At 49.3% G+C, this 17590-nt stretch overlaps 1 protein-coding gene across 1 annotated transcript; it reads left to right on the forward strand.

Annotated features, from left to right (window-relative positions):
• Positions 1-13472: 13472 nt before the first annotated feature.
• LOC147964427 (uncharacterized) lies at positions 13473-14069 on the forward strand. The gene is made up of 2 exons (XM_087531094.1): positions 13473-13624; positions 13735-14069. The coding sequence occupies exons 1-2, from the start codon at positions 13555-13557 to the stop codon at positions 13989-13991; spliced, it is 327 nt and encodes a 108-aa protein (XP_087387220.1). The 5' UTR covers positions 13473-13554; the 3' UTR covers positions 13992-14069.
• Positions 14070-17590: the final 3521 nt, after the last annotated feature.

The raw sequence follows: 17590 nt of genomic DNA on the forward strand, positions 1-17590 counted from the left end.
GTCGGTGGTCCGCCGGCAGATACACGAATGGCGGTCGGCCGGGTTCGGTGCTTGCCCAAAAGCTCGTCGGCGCACCGTTGCCACTCATTAAGTGCGACCACTGCGCAAGGATGGTCGTGTGCCGCATGTCTACAACGCCAGAACATCCCGGATGGGTGTTCATCAAGTGTTTAAACGATGGGGTGTGTGCTCTTTTTAGCTTCGGTTTGTGCTCTAGATTTGACTAGTTGTGCTAACTTCAAATTTTATTGTGTAGCATGGATGCAAGTTTTGGTATTGGGAAGAAGAGTACATCGATATATTGATAGAGCGAAATATAGTACATGTTCGTGCACTTTTAGCTAGTATAAAGGCTGTAAATGAGACACGTGCACTTGTTGCCAGATTAGAGACTAGACACGAGACTAGGTGTGAGGAAGCAACATCGACTTCTGGCTTGAAGAAGAAAGGAGGATGCCAGATCGAGCCTCCTTCACAGATCAACAATGAGTGCATCGAGAAGGCCCTAACCCAACTCAAGGGAGCAGTTATGGAAGTTGGGTATCTTCTAAAATGTATTCTTGTGGTTCTTGTTTTCTTTGGTCTTGCTTTACTAGTCAAAATGTGATGATGTATTTTTCATGTACCAAAAATGAATGATGAAAAAAGTTAAGGACTTGCAAAGAAAAATGTACGCGGACAAGATGTAGCCGGGATGCGTTCAAGCGCTGGGCGCACGGCCACCGCATCTCAAGACAGGCCCGGATACGAACCCATCACTCTACCCAAACGGACAGAATCAGGACAAAACGAACGTCCATTTAGAGTCGTATGGTGGAGTTGGCCTTACGTTGGTATGCTCTCCTCCTAGTCCTAGGTGTATAAATACCACTCAGCCTATGCACCCCGAACCCACCAATGAAATCACTCGTCTAATCAGGGTAACTAGAGGAAGAAGCAGCTCGCCCCATTACTGATCCTAAAAATCATCGGTGGCTAAAGAGAACGGGGGCTCCAATCGCAAGTGTCCAACTTGATGCCCAGGAAAGTCTCCCAATCACAAAAAAAGATGGCCCTCCTCTCCCCTCTCTCCCCTCCCTCCATGTGGCGACACCTGCGTCGGGCTCCTCTCCGGCGGTGACCCTGCTCCTTGCGTCTCCACCTCCCACCCCTCCGCTGTCCTCCCGGGCTCCGCTCCGGCATCTCGTGCCGCCCCCATCCGCGCTCTGTCCTCCCCTCCTCGCCCTGGCCGCATCTCCCCTCTCCGGGCCAATAAGTTTTGGACGCTGGATCTCGATGGCTCCGGGTCGGATTCTGAGGCTCCTTCTTCTCCTCCCCGCCCTATCTCGTTGTGATGTCCTTCTGTGGATGCGACGACGGGTCGCCGGCGCAAGTTCGCGCTCGGGGGGCGGGGGCGCCCCGTTGGGCCTGCCTTGGAGGTGGATGGGTGGCGTCGCGTTTCGCGTGGTCGCCGGCGTGCGTCGTGTTGGTCCCCTGCTGTGGGCCTGTTGGGCTCCGTTGGGTTGGCTGGGACTTCGCCGCCTTTGGCGTCTGGCTCTTCGGCGGGTCCTCGTGCCTGCTCCGCCTCCTCTGCGGCCTCCGTCGTGCCGGCGGCGTCGGAGTTGGTGCCAACCCTAGATCTGGGATCCGGGGCGGCGCTGGTTCCCCCGCCCGTGGAGCGGGCCCCGTCGGGTGTTGCTGGGCTTGCTGGGCCTGTTTCGGTGTTAGCCTTGGCTTCTCTGTCTGATTTCTCCCCTCCCTTCTTTGGGCTCTGGGCCGCGGGTGGCCCAGGTCCAGCCCACCCTCCCTGTGAGGCCTTCTATCGAGCCGGGTCTGGCTCGGTCGGGGTTTTTATGGGTGCGAAGGGGTGCGGTTCCCCCTTTCCTAGGGTTTCCGGCCTCCTCCTCAGATCTATCTCGTCACCGTCTCCCCATTCGGCGCTTCGCCAGATCTCCTCCTCCCCCTCCCCTCTCCCTCTCCTTTGCGGTGGTGGCTGCGATGGACCACTCCCGTGCGTCCTCCAGTGAGGCGGTCTCCGGCCAGAAGCGCGGGCACGATGGCTCCGGCGAGGCGGCCGCAGATCTGGAGTACGAGGCGGCGCTCCGTGCTAAGCTTCAGGCTTCCCTCGCCCCGGAGGCGGGGTCGGCGGCGGCTTCGGCTGGTGTGTCTCCCCGCGCCTCTGGGTCGGGCCCATCTGCGCCTCTCCTCCTCGCATCTGGTGCCCCGTCGGCTGTAGTTGATCCCTGGGAGTTGGCAGCGGCAACCAGTCGGGCGGCTCGTCGGGGCCTTCCCAGGCGTCCCCCCGCTGGGCACTGCTCCCCGGGGCGGTGCGCCGTTGCGGGCTCCGGTGGCGGCTGGGGGTGGCCCGTCTCGCTTCGTCCCCCGTGGGACGTCGGGGGCCCCGGTCCGCCGCCCTGTTGGCCCTACTGCCGGGCGGGGGGGGGGGGGGGGGGGGGCTGGCTTTGGTCCTGTTTCGTCTGGTCGCAACCCTCCCCAATCCCAAGTCTCCAACCCCATCCTCACCTGCTTCGCCTGTCACCGCCCAGGGCATTTCCAATCACGTTGTGAAACCCCCCCTTTTGTCTCATCTGCAGAGAAGATGGCCATCTCACGGTGGATTGCCAGAATCGTGTCAAGCCCCCCGCTTTCGTTCACTATGGCACCGGCCTCCCAGGGTGTTCTTTCTTTGCTTTAGACAAGGGGATCCCAGAGGCGGCCCCTATTCCATCGCTTTCCAATGTCGGCATTATTTCTGTCCAGGCTAAACGCATTTCTTCCCAGACCCTTCCGGATGAACTTCAGTTATGGGATGAGGGCGGTTGGGATTGGCAAATTCGCCAACTTTCTGAGTTTGATTTTGCTGCGACTTTTCCCTCCAAAGAGAGCCTCCGTATGATCTCCTCTTGCACTAGTTTCACACTGCCTCTGAATCAACTTGTAGTCTCGGTCAAAGCCGCGTCCAACGGGTCTAAGGCGATTTCTGCTCTGTCCGATGTGTGGGTTCTGGTCGAAGATGTCCCTCCTAGCATGCGCACCACGGCGTTCCTCATGGCTTTCGGGGTGCTCATCGGAAACCTATCGAAGTGGATCAAGCCTCTTTGGCCATTCTGGGGCCGGCCCGGCTTCGGGTCTGGTGTGTTGATCCCCTGTGCATTTGCGGCTCCATTGATGTATTTCCTGCGGCTGGTGGCTTTCGGCTCCGGGTGCGGGTGGAGGGGGCCTCGGGTCCGGTGTCGCCTCCTCCTCCTCCCCCGGCCTCTGGCAACAGTGATAAAAGAAAAGATGGGGATGGATGCCCTGACGACTCCATACATGGGACTGATCCTCGTTTCACTCAGTCGGAGTGGGATGGGCTCTCTCCTGAAGATCAAGATCTGCTAAAGGAGAATGCGCCGGCTGGTCGGGGGCCCCAGGATGCGGCGCCTGGCTTGGGCGGAGGGAATGCGGCTTGGGGTGGGCTAAGGGCACACCTTTCTCGGCTGTGTGCTCCAACCTCCCTGTCCGTCCCACTTCTCCCTCCTTGTCTGGCATTGAAGACCTCCCCCCGGCTGGCCCTGCTATGTCCAAGGAGAAGAAGAAGTCCTCTGTCAAGAAATATTCCGCCAAGAGCCGTGCTTCAGGTGACTCGAGGCAGTCCGCGGCTGAGCTTTGCCGTAGGCTTGATGCTGATATGGGTGCGGCTTCGGGCCCGTCCTCTGCTGCGGCTTCCCCCAGTCGTGCTCGTCCTGTGCCTGTGGGCTCTCCTGCGTCCACGGCCCGCAAGAGCGGCCGCGTCTCCAACTGCGGTGAGCGGGTGGTCGATCGGGCGGCTCGGCATGCTGCGGCTCGGGATCTGCCCCCTTCAGGTTCGTCCCCAGCCCCTTCCCCCTCCCTCCCCGCAGTTGTCTCCCCTGTGCGTTTAGTTCTTCCTTCACAATCTGATGATCACTTGCTCAAAATTCTAGATGATGTTGGTATTTTCTTAGATTCTAGCCTGGGTTCCCCTTCGTTGATTCTTGGTGTTATTAGGGCAAATGAGGTAGCCCAGGCTGATATTGCGAAGGCCAAGGAGGCTCGGGTGGGTTCGGCCGCCCCACCGGTTGTGGACGGTGGGGACGAGGGGGGAGATGACAGGTGTCAAGCTCCTCCGATGTCTTCTATTCGTGTGGCAAGGAAGCGTGCTAAATCCTGCATGGCGCCGAGCAGGTCAAGTCTCCGTATCAAAAACTTATCTTTTAGATGAAGGCCTTAATTTGAAATATTCGTGGTTTCGGCGCCAGGGGGCGCAGGGACCAACTTAAAGACCTGGTCCGATCTGAAAACGTAGACTTTATTGGCCTTGTTGAGACTATCAAATCTTCCTTTTCCTCGAGTGACTTATCGGCCATTGCTGGGATAGACAGATTTCATTGGAATTATGTGGCCTCGGCTGGGCTCTCCGGTGGTCTTTTGCTTGGTGCCAAAAAAGATACTTTCGACTTTGTGGCTTTCGACCATGGCATTTTTTGGGCTAGTATGGTGGTTTCCCTTTGATCCCTCAATTCCTTGTTGGAAATCATGGTGGTTTATGGTCCGGCTGACCACGCGATGTCTTATGCCTTCTTGGATGAGATTAGTATTAAAATTGAATCCTGTCAGCTACCCCTCCTGATCGGGGGCGATTTTAACTTGCTTCGTTTCCCTTTTGACAAGAGCTCGTCTAACTTCTCCTGGCCCCTGCCTGATGCTTTTAATGCTTTTATTAGGGACACGGCTATTCGTGAGATTCCTAGGGTTGGAGCCCGTTTCACCTGGTCTAACCATCAAACTCCCCCAATTCGTTCTGTTCTTGATAGGGTTTTTGTTTGCTCTAGGTGGGACTCTCTATTCCGCCGTGTCAGTCTTAGAGCTCTGGCTTGTGTTGGCTCTGATCACACCCCCTTGATTCTAGATGATGGTTCGCGCCCAGTTGGTTTTCCGAGATTCCAGTTTGATGCTTCATGGCTCCGAGTGGAAGGTTTTAATGAGTTGGTGGCTCAAAAGATTCTGACTTTCCTCTCCTCTATTCGACGCTCTTTTGGCCCCATGGATGACTGGCATCAATGCTCCTATTTTTTGCGTAGATTCCTTAGAGGCTGGTCTAAAAACCATTACGCTGAGTCTAGGCGTGACAAAGCTAGGTTGGTGGCTCAAATTGGCGTTTTAGATGATCGCGCCGATAGCTCTGGGCTATCCTCGACTGAATGGCAAACTCGGTATGGTTTAGAAGAGGCGCTGCTGGGCATTCATAGGCAAGAGGAAGTGTACTGGAAACAACATGGTACTATCAACTGGACCTTAAAGGGTGACTCTCCTATGTCCTATTTCTTTGCGATTGCTAACGGCAGACGCCGGAGATGCATTATTGATAGCCTTACGATCGACGGCGTCAGGGTCTCTGACCCCTCGGTGATTATGCGTCATGTGGTTGATTTTTTCTCTAACCTCCTAGCTGATAAACCCGTTCTAGGCTTTAATTTGGCCTCACCCTTTTGGTCTCCTCTAGACCAGCTTTCGGTCGCTGACAATGAGAGTTTGCTGATCCCTCCCACGGAAGAGGAAATTTTTGAGACAATCCGTTCTGCCAACCCGAATGCGGCTTCTGGGCCTGACGGCTTTTCCATTCCTTTCTTCCGGCAATTCTGGCCTCAGCTAAAGGGCTTAATTATGACTATATCTCAAGGTTTTTGGTTGGGGACTGTTGACATCTCGAGACTTAACCACGCAGTTCTCACCCTCATTCCTAAAGTTAAAGGCGCTGACTTGATCTCCCAATTTAGACCCATTGCTTTGATTAACAATTTTGCTAAGATTCCTGCCAAGGGGATGGCTACTAGAATTTCTCCGATCGCCCATCGGGTTATTAGCCCTTTCCAATCCGCGTTCATTAAGGGGAGATTCATTATGGATGGGGTGCTTTGCCTTCATGAGATTATTCATGACCTTCACTGTAAGAACAGCAAGGCTGTGGTCCTTAAACTTGATTTCGAAAAGGCGTATGACTCAGTCAGCTGGGGTTTTCTTCGCCAAGTTCTGTTGGCCAAGGGCTTCGATGGTGCGGTGGTCCACCGTCTGATGCAACTTGTCACTGGTGGGCACACGGCGGTGGCTGTCAATGGCCAGACCAGTAATTTCTTTGCCAACGGTAGGGGCCCGAGGCAAGGAGATCCGGCATCCCCCTTGCTTTTCAATTTTGTGGCTGATGCTTTATCTCACATTCTGTCTCGGGCTGCGGCTGCTGGTCACATCTCGCCGGTTAGCTCCCATCTTATTCCTAATGGCATCTCTCACCTTCAGTACGCGGATGACACCATCATTTTGGTTGAACTTAATGATAACTCCATCACGAATCTGAAATTTCTTCTTCTCTGCTTTGAAGCCTTGTCGGGCCTTAAAATCAATTTTTCTAAAAGCGAGGTCATTGTGATTGGGGTATCTACCTCGGAAGCGCAGAGGGTCGCCCATCTCTTGAACTGCTCGCTAGGATCCTTTCCTCTCGAATACTTGGGCTTACCTATCTCCCCGCTTAAGCTTTTGGCCAAAGAGTTTGCCCCGGCTGTTACTAAAGTTGGCAATAGAGTTTTGCCGTGGCGAGGCCGCTATAATTCTCAGGCGGGCAAGGTCGCCCTTACCAACTCCTGCCTTTCCTCTCTCCCGATATTTCTAATGGGCTTCTATCTTCTGTCTGAAGGGACACACGCGGGCTTCGACAAGCACAGGGGTGCCTTTTACTGGAATTCCTCCGATAACAAACGCAAATATAGGATGGTCAAGTGGGACCTCATTTGCAGACCTAAGCACAAGGGGGGCCTTGGCATCATTAACACTAGAATCATGAATAAGTGCCTCTTGTTAAAATGGTGGTGGAAGATTATGTTCCTTGATGATTGTCCTGCTTGGCTTAACCTTCTCAAAGCTAAATATTTTCCCTTCTCGAGTCCTATGTTCGCTTCCTCTTCTGGTGGCTCTCACTTTTGGTGCCAGCTCGTTAGTATTAGACCGATCTTCCGGTCCCTGGTGAAATTCGTTGTCCGTAATGGCAAATCTACGCATTTTTGGTTAGATTGGTGGGTTGGGGACTCTACTCTTGCGGTGGCTTACCCGACTTTGTTTTCGTTTTGTGCTAACCCTGAGATCTCTATCTCTGAGCTCTCGGCTCAGGGTTGGTTTTTAGATTTCTGGCGCTCTCTTTCCCCTGTGGAGTTGGAAGATTGGCAACGTGTAACACCCTCGATGCGACTATAGCTCCCACGTGTCGAGGCACGACTTAGAGACATAATCGCATTGAAGGCATATGTCGCAAGTTAGGCAATCTTCACAACATCCCATGTAATATGAATAATAAAGGGGAGATAACAATAGTTGGCTTACACTCGCCACGTCAATCAAGTACATAAATAACATTACATCATCCAAACACTCATGGCCCGACTACGGCGCCAAAATAAAAGAGAACCCAACATGCGACAACGGTCCCAATCACCCCCAACTGGGCACCACTACTGATCATCAGGAAAGGAAACATAGTAACGTTGAGAGTCTTCGTCGAACTCCCACTTGAGCTCAAGCGCGTCTCCTGGAGCGGAATCATCAGGCCCTGCATCTGGTATTATAGTAATCTGTGAGCCACAGGGACTCAGCAATCTCGCATCCTTGCGATCAAGACTATTTAAGCTTATAGGTATGGCAAGGTAAATATGTGGAACTGCAGCAAGCGACTAGCAAGTATGGTGGCTAACTTATTCGCAAAAGAGAGTGAGAAGAGGAGGCAAAGCGCGAGCGAGAAACTAGAGAACAACCTGCGCAAACATTACTCCAACACTGTGTCCACTTCCCGGACTCCGCTGAGAAGATGCCATCACGGTAACACACTCAGTTGATTCATTTTAATTAAGTTAAGGTTCAAGTTATCTACAACCGGACATTAACAAATTCCCATCTGCCCATAACCGCGGGCACGGCTTTTGAAAGTTCAAATCCCTGCAGGGGAGTCCCAACTTAGCCCATGACAAGCTCTCACGGTCAACGAAGGAATAGACCTCCTCCCAAGACATTCCGATCAGACTCGGTATCTCGGTTCTTCAAGACACTTCGACATGTTAAAACAAGACCAGCAACACCGCCCGAATGTGCCGACAAATCCCGATAGGAGCTGCACATATCTTGTTCTCAGGGCACACTCAGATGAGCAAGACGTCGGGTAGGCCAGCCCAGAGTTGCCCCTGGTAGCTCCGGACATCGCTCAGTTGGACCAACACTCAGAGGAGCACTGGCCCGGGGGGGGGCTAAAATAAAATGACCCTTGAGTCTGCAGAACCCAAGGGAAAGAAAAGGCTAGGCGGCGAATGGTAAAACCAATGTTGGGCATTGCTGGAAAAGCTTTAATCAAGGCGAACTATCAAGGGGTTCCCATTATAACCCAGCCGCGTAAGGAACGCAAAATCCGGGAACATAACACCGATATGACGGAAACTAGGGCGGCAAGAGTGGAACAAAACACTAGGCGAGAGGCCGAGCCTTCCACCCTTTACCAAGTATATAGATGCATTAAGATAGCAAGATAATATAATGATATCCCAATAAGTAAATAAAGCTTTCAACAAGGAACGGCCTTCAATCTTCACCTGCAACTAGCAACGCTATAAGAGGGGTTGAGCAAAGCGGTAACATAGCCAATCAACGGTTTGCTAGGACATGGTGGGTTAGAGGTTTGACATGGCAATTTGGGAGGCTTGAAAGCAAGTGGTAGGCATCGTAGCATTGGCATAGCAAAATAGCGAGCAAACTAGCATAGCAAAGATAGTAGTGATTTCGAGGGTATGATCATCTTGCCTGCACAGTTGTCAGAGTTGACTGGATCCTCGAAAGCAAACTCAACGGGCTCCTCGTTAGCGAACTCGTCTCCCGGCTCTACTCAAACAAGACAAACAAGCAACAAGGATACAATCAATCACGTGCAAACTCAAACAACACAATGCAAAGATGGTATGCTATGCGGAATGCGATGCGGGATGCAAAATGCAAGATATGACAGAAAATGCATGAACCTAGCCTCAACTTGGAAATCCAAGTGTGCCACTGGAAAGATGAGATGAAATCACTTGAAAACGATATAAAGAACGCCGGAATCGGAGTTACGGTTTGGAAATGGCAAGCGATTCAAATATGGCACCGGTCTGCGATTTACAGCAAGTAGCCATCTAAATGCAATGAGATGAACATGCTACAGCACCCAAATGTGAAAACAAAATACATGGCAGGGATGCATACAAGATGCTTAACAAAAGTCTAGCACTGAGCTACGGCCAAATCATCCATTAACAGATTCAAACAAGCATGGCAAAAATGCATATGACAAACAGATCTCAGACTTAGTGAAATTAACACAAGCCTGGAATTTCAGATCAGGTAGCACTCTTCGGAGCAACAAAACTACATGCTACAGGACCTGAACATGGCAAAGTAAAGTATGGCATGGAGCTACTCAAAGATCTTAACAAAAGTCCCTTAGTGACCTTGAGCCAAAAGGGATCAGAAAATACAATTGCAAGCATGTGAACATAGCAAAAACATAATCAGTTTTTAGACTTAGTAAAAACTGGCACATGCTGAAATATAACTCAAGTAGGCATGTTTACGAGCTCGATGCACTCACTACGGTGCAAGTCATGGCAATACAAGCATACATCTATCAAGAAGACACAAAATGCAAGCTAGACATGACAAGAACAATAGCATAGCATGCACGGATCAACTACAACATCACCGGCAAAATTGCAAACAGTTTGACAATCTGCCCAGATTCACAAAGTAGCAAAAGTAGAGCTCGATTGACTCAAGCTAGGGTGCTCCATAATTGCAAAAAAATACATGGATGGATAGAGCACTACAATATTAACAAAATATCCTTACTGAACATCCTCAAAAGAGGCACAGATCACTAGGAAACAACATGAACATATGGCATCATGAGATAAACAGATCAAGGACTTAGTGGAATTGCTAAGTCCCTGAAAACAGAATTACTAAGTGCACCACTTTGCAAGCTTGCACTAGTCACCACACACATCACAAAAATACATGGGTTGCACCTCTGGAAAGATGACAAAACCCTTAACAAAACATATGTAGAGCATCAGGGCATAACAAGCACAAATTAATCATGGCAAAAATGATAAAAAGCTAAACGGAGTAGCAGATCTGACAATTAACTCAAGTAGCCCTCTTCTAACAGCATTTCGGGCATCAAGATGAACTCAAATGAAAATGATGCAATAGAACGAAATGATGTACTCTCTGATATGAACATTTTGATATGCTATATGCATGAATCGAAGCTACGGATGCAAAGTTACGGGGCTAGGAAGAAAGGCACATGGATCTGAGAATTTCGGGACTTGGAGAAAAATTCAACCTCCGGGTTAGGGTTCACTGTTCACCGGATCCGGATCTGGATCGCGGCACGCGGCCTGAGGATGGCCGGGGAAGACCTCGCCGGAGACGGGGCGACGACGGCCGGAGTTGGACGGGGAGCCACGGCGGGGCGGATCCGGCCACGGGCTCGCCGGAGAGGCGGCGAGGCGAGGCCGGGCGAGGTGGCGGCGGCGGCCGGCGGGGCCTCGGGCGGCGTGGGCGAGCGGGCGCCGGCGAGGGGCGTGGAGAGGCGGCAGCGTGCGGCGGCCCGCGGCGGAGAGGCGGCGGCGGCTCGGTGGAGGACGAAGGCGGCGCGGAGGGAGGATGGCGCGGGCCGGTTCGGGCGGCGAAGAGGGCCCGCGATGGGCCGCGGCGGGCCGGTGGAGGAGGCGGCGAAGTGGGGCGCCGCAGGGACACGTGGCAGCGCCTGATTGGCGCGGGCGGCGGTGGCGATTTCTAGGGTTTGAGAGGAAGGAGATCCGCGAATTTCGAGAGGGGGCTTTAAATAAAGGTAGAGGGAGTTAGGAGAGTCCAAATGAGGTGCGGTTTTTGGCCACGCGATCGTGATCGAACGATCTAGACGATGGAGAAGGCTTAGGTGTGTTTTGGGCCAAATTGGAGGGGTGTTGGGCTACAACACACACGAGGCCTTTTCGGTCCCTCGGTTAACCGTTGGAGTATCAAACGAAGTCCAAATGATACGAAACTTGACAGGCGGTCTACTGGTAGTAAACCAAGGCCGCTTGGCAAGTCTCGGTCCAATCCAGAAATGTTTAATCCCCACACACGAAAGAAAGCTAGAAATGGCCACCAGAGGAGAACGAAACGCCGGAATGCAAAACGGACAACGGGGAAAATGCTCGAATGCATGAGACGACCACGTATGCAAATGCAATGCACATGATGACATGATATGAGATGCATGACAACGATCACAACACACGGAGACAAAGACCCGAACCCGAGAAAATAAATAACTTAACGCCAGAAACGACAAGAGTTGGAGTACAAATTGGGAAAGTTACATCCGGGGTGTTACACAACGCCTTACTGCCCGCTTCCCCCTGCTCTCGGAGGAAGAGGACTCCGTTTTTTGGCCCCATTCCCCTTCGGGTCTGTTAAGTCGGCGTATTCGCATCTCATCGCTGGTGTTCGCACTGACAAGTTTAAACTTATTTGGTCTGCCCGCATACCTCCTAAGATCAAAATCTTCCATTGGCAAGCTCTTCGTTGCAAACTTCCTGCGGCTGACCAGATTAAAAAGAGGAATGGGCCGGGTTCTGATAGTTGTCAGCTGTGTGGCGCCCTAGAGGATACAGAACATATCTTCTTCCAGTGCTCTTTGGCAAAATTCATTTGGAGTTGTATTAGACTTTGGCTTCATGTTCCTTGGAACCCTTCCTCTTTTGCGGATCTTCGGCGATGTATCAATTCTCTAGCACGCCGGTCTAAGCGGATTTTCATGGTGGGCTGGGTAGCGATCTGTTGGGCGCTTTGGACTACTAGAAATAAGTTCACTATTGAACATATTTTCCCGGCTAACCCTGTGAGTTGCTTATTTAAAGCTAATGTCTTTTTGCAGCAGTGGAGATCATTGACTAAGGATGGGGACCTTGAGGCGTTCGACGATATGCTATCCAAAATGAAATCTACGGCTTCTTCTCTACTGCGGCGGTCCAGGAGGACGGTTTCTTAGTGTTTCGATTGCTCGTTTGGCTGGCCTGCGTGCCATGATAGGCTGGATGCCTTGTACCCATACTTTCTAGTCGTACTGTGTTAAACTTATGTGGTTTCCTTCTGGTGGTTGTGACTCTGCCTGATGGCTTTATCTATAAAGTCGGGCTCTCGTCTTTTATCTAAAAAAAATAAAAATCATCGACCCTAGCTCAGCTGTATGAATTTGTTGGGAATGGAGAGGCGAAGGAGAAAGTTGGGTGGAGAGGCGATGGAGAGTGGTGGTTATCTATGTAAGGATGGTGAATGCGAATGAATGTACTGTGTGTTTGGAGATTGGGGTTTTCTGGAGAAACCGAACGGACGCACTAAATCGATTGAACCACCGTTGCGTGATTTTTTTATAGCAAAAACGAAGGAGCAGAGCCCGATCCAACAGCCCAGTAAATAGAAACGACCGAACGCCCCCAGCCTAGCTCACCCCAGCCATGGACCAAACGCGACCCGCCCAGCCCAGCTCGGCAGCTTCGTCCCGCATGAAAAAAATAAGGCCGTTAACGGCCGCTAGTGCCTCACCGTCACGCTGTCAGTCCGCGAGTGATCGACCACGTCAAAACACTTTCAGGAAACGAATCATGCTGCAATGCAAAGTGTCACGTTTTATAAAGTGGTGGTTTTTCAAAAGTTATGACGCTAATGTGGTGGTTCTGTACATTTTACTCTACTGCTGTTAGTACCCTGAGAAAATCGATCACCTGCTGCTACTGGAGTGTTCCTTCGCCCGTGAGGTTTGGTACCATATTCTGTTGATGATCCGTCTTCATGACATCACTAGTTATCTATATGTATGTGCTCCTTCCGTTCTTAAATATAAGTTTTTCTTAGATATTTCAATAAAAAATACATATGGACTTATATAAGTCTTTTTTAAGATTTTAATAAGGACTACATACGAATGTATATAGACATATTTTAGAGTGTAGATTCACTCATTTTGCTCTGTATGTAGTGCATGTTAGAATCTCTAAAAAAGATATATTTAAAAGTGGAGGGAGTATGTAATAAGCTGGCAGAGTGGCGGCCGTCCAGACCAGCACGATAAATGATCCAGTCGTAAGTTATCTGTAAACTGTGTCGCGTAGCAGGCTTTGAACAAGTAGTATATGAATTGAAATTCCTCTATAATATGATGCCATGATCTATATTGTTCGGACTTGTGAGAGCGCCCTTGGCATTTCTTGCCACGTGGTAGCTTAGATAGGGGCCACATCTTCAGTGGGTGTGCCATCTTTGGTCATTCCAAATCTGAAGAATTCTCAACCGTAAGATGGGCACAACTCTTTACTGTTTTCTATACTATATAGTATAGAAAGTATGTATGCATATATTCTCTTCTCCTACCCCTAGTCCTAGGTGCATAAATACCACTCAGCCTATGCACCCCGAACCCACTAACCAAATCACTCGTCTAATCAGGGTAACTGGCTGGCAATGGAGACGTGCCAGAGGAAGAAGCAGCTCGCCCCATTGCTGATCCTGGCCATGCTCCTCGTCGCCTCCTGTAAGTCAAAACCATCGATCGACCCCAGCTGTTATGAATTTGATTCAGATTTTGTTGGGATTCCTCGTGTGGATTCATCTCATTTGAAGTTCTCGATCATGTGGGTTCAGTTGGGGTGACGATTGAGGGGAAGCTAGTGTGCGACATGTACACGCCGTGGTGCATCGGGAAGTGCTACAAGACAGGCAAGTGCATGCGCTGCTGCAAGCACTTCGGCCACACCCACGGCCGCTGCAGCCTCAAACACGGCATGGGATGCTACTGCTGCTACGACCCCGCCGCCCCTAGCCGCCGCTACCACCAGCAGCAGACGGTGACCGCACCGCCACCGGCCGACCACCGTCTTCAGTCTTCACGCATGACCTAGCCATACATGCATGAGAATGTCTGTACTGCTCTGATCGAGCTCCACTTCAGATCGTGAATAAACGAACGCATCATTATATTTTACCGTGGTCATCTATTCATCTTGATTGCCACTCTCTATGAAAAAAGATACTCTGTCTATATAACTTAATACTCTCTCCATCCCAAAGTAAATGTCTCAAGCTTAATATAACTTTATACTAAAATTAGTACAAAGTTAAGACATTTATTTTGATACGGTAGGAGTGTAAGATGTTTTTTGACATTGTCAATCTCGAAGTCAATAATGAGCAAAGCACCGAAAATGGCTAGGAGCACATGCAGGCTCACCCCCCGATATCCCATCATTAGATAAGCATAGGGATCTATACCACTATATTACTATGCATGTATTCATGAGTTTAATTTGATGTATGATTTCTTTTAAGAGAGGTAAAGGATATGTATTCTTCCATACTCTTGATGATCTTTGACTTAGAATAAAAGCGAACCCTGCGTTTTGAATCAGATAACACATGTGATATTCAGACTGTACCAAGTTTTCAAACTGCAATATTATCTTAACTTTGAAAATATCTTTCACAAATTTATGTTTTTGTATCAGTTTTAAACCTGTAATACCATTTTCAATCAAGTTATGTGTCTTCTATAAAAGCTGAGAATCTTATTCTGGGATAATTAAAATAGTGAATTTTCATAATTGTTAAAATTTAAAATAGAAAAAGAGAATTCCAATCCTGGAAAATTCAAGGTACAAATTTCATGAAATTACGTCTTCCTGTTTTTTTAATGAAAACCCAAAAACTTGATGATAATAATCTTAGACAATTTAATTATAATAATCTGAAATTTTTTCCTTCTCTAAAAAGCTACATTATTAGTCACATTGTCAGGTTTATCACTGCAGTGTAACCGCATCTAATCGTTCATCTTCATGCTCCAACAAAGATGAATTGACATAATTACACTGCGAGCAGCTTTTTTGCTTTCTTTATTGAGTCGCGTCATACTCTGACATACTCCCTCCATTTCTTTCTACTTCGCATATAAGATTTATTTGAAGTCAAACTACACAAAGTTTGACCAATTATATATATAAAATATCAACATCTACAATACTAAAACTATATAGTATGAAAATTAATTTCATGATGCATCTGATAATATTTATTTCACATTGTGAATGTTGATACTTTTTAATATAAAATTAGTCAAACGTTACAAAGTTTGACTTTGACCAGATTTTATATGGAGACTAAAAAAAGGAAGGGAGTACCTGCGTTAGCAGAGTAAAGACAACACGTTAACTTTTCTTGCATGCAAACGCTGGTGTCATTAATTAGGACTATTGACTTTGTATGCACACCACAGCAGAGCACTGTGTATCATGTTCGCGGTCCAGATGTATAGTAAATAGCACAGCACATGTACCTATTGTTACTGCGTACACATGGGACGCATATTCATACATTACATATCATTTCCTAAAAAATACCCCGAATCCCGAGCAAGAAAGTCAAAGAACGAGATTTAAAAGGGTTGCATCGCCGGGTGCTTCTAGTCCGCTTCCGCAAAACACACTGTATTGCTACGAAGGCAGCTTATTGTCAAGTACAAAGAAAAAGAAGTTAATATACATAACAAAATCACGATAAGTGATCCAGTCGTCTAGACCACCACGATAGATGATCCTGGCGCAAGTTATCATGATAAAATCACTATATTGCTAATAATATATAATATTCCTTTCATTCGGAAAAGCTTGTTTATCTATTTAAGGAACAAGCTTTTTCGAATAAGGAAAGTATGTAATAAGCTGGCAGAGTGATGGCCGTCCAGACCATCACGATAAATGATCCAGTCGTAAGTCGTAAGTTATCTGTAAACTGTGTCGCGTAGCAGGCTTTGAACAAGTAGTATACGAATTGAAATTCCCCTAATATCATGCCATGGTCTGTATTGTTCGGACTTGTGAGAGCGCCCTTGCCATTTCTTGCCACGTAGGATTAGTAGCTTAGATATGAGCGACATCTTCAGTGGGTGTGCCATCTTTGGCATTCCAAATCTGAAGAATTCTCAACCGTCAAGATGGACATAACAATCTATCCTTTCCCCCTTTTACTTGACGATGATGTACATGTTGTCTGGACGAAGCTCAGTAGCCTCTTCACCGACAATCGGCTCCAACGGCTCGTCTTCCTTCAGCAAGAAATCTTCGGGTGCTATCAAAATAATTCCTTCCTGGATGATTATTGTTTGCGCCTGAAGCGTCTTTGCGACGAGCTCCGGGCGAGAAAGTCTCCAACAACCTTGTCCTCAGTACCCTCGTCGCCGGCCTCAACGAGGAGTTCACTCACGCGGCTGCCAACCTCACACTCAGCCCTAACCCGACCTTCCCCAAGGTTGTCGCGTACTTGCGTTTGGAGGAACGTAGGATGAAGAAGATGAGGGCGCGGGCGGGTCACACGGCCCTCGCCGCCGGCACGTCGCGCGGTGCCGCTCCCCAACAGCAGCCGGCGACCCCGTTTCCGCTGCCCCAGCCGGTCCAGCCGCCCTTCTCGTTTCCCCAATAGGGGGCGCCCGCGCCTGCTGCCCCCAACGAACGCGGCGGCCGCCGTCGCGTCCAGCAGCAGCAGCCCGTGGTGCCGTGTGCCTATGGGCACAATCCTTGGACCGGCGTAGTCCATGCATATTCTATGCCGGTCCCCCGCCCGACCGCTCCTAGCATCCTGGGTGCCCGACTGGCGCAACACTAGGCATATCACACCGTCCCGTAGCCACCTGTGGCGTTTGTGATGTTCCAGCAGCCCGGGGCATACCCGGCCTACCCGCCATTGCCGGCCCCTGCGCCGCAGCAGCCCAGTGCCGGTTACTACAACACGGCGCCTGCCCCGCTGCCTTTGGACCCGATCCTCCTAGCTGCGCTTGAAGGAAATATGCCCTAGAGGCAATAATAATGTTATTATTTTATTTCCTTATATCATGATAAATGTTTATTATTCATTCTAGAATTATATTATCCGGAAACATAATACTTGTGTGAATACATAGACAAACCAAACGTCACTAGTATGCCTCTACTTGACTAGCTCATTAATCAAAGATGGTTATGTTACCTAACCATAGACATGTGTTGTCATTTGATTAACGGGATCACATTATTAGGAGAATGATGTGATTGACATGACCCATTCCATTAGCTTAGCACCCGATCGTTTAGTATGTTGCTATTGCTTTCTTCATGACTTATACATGTTCCTATGACTATGAGATTATGCAACTCCCGTTTGCCGGAGGAACACTTTGTGTGCTACCAAACGTCACAACGTAACTGGGTGATTATAAAGGAGCTCTACAGGTGTCTCCAAAGGTACATGTTGGGTTGGCGTATTTCGAGATTAGGATTTGTCATTCCGATTGTCGGAGAGGTATCTCTGGGCCCTCTCGGTAATGCACATCACATAAGCCTTGCAAGCATTTCAACTAATGAGTTAGTTGCGAGATGATGTATTACGAAACGAGTAAAGAGACTTGCCGGTAACGAGATTGAACTAGGTATTGAGATACCGACGATCGAATCTCGGGCAAGTAAAATACCGA

This window comes from Triticum urartu, chromosome 6A (assembly GCF_056163025.1).
Source record: "Triticum urartu cultivar PI428250 chromosome 6A, HENAU_Tu73, whole genome shotgun sequence".
Taxonomy (NCBI): Eukaryota; Viridiplantae; Streptophyta; class Magnoliopsida; order Poales; family Poaceae; genus Triticum; species Triticum urartu.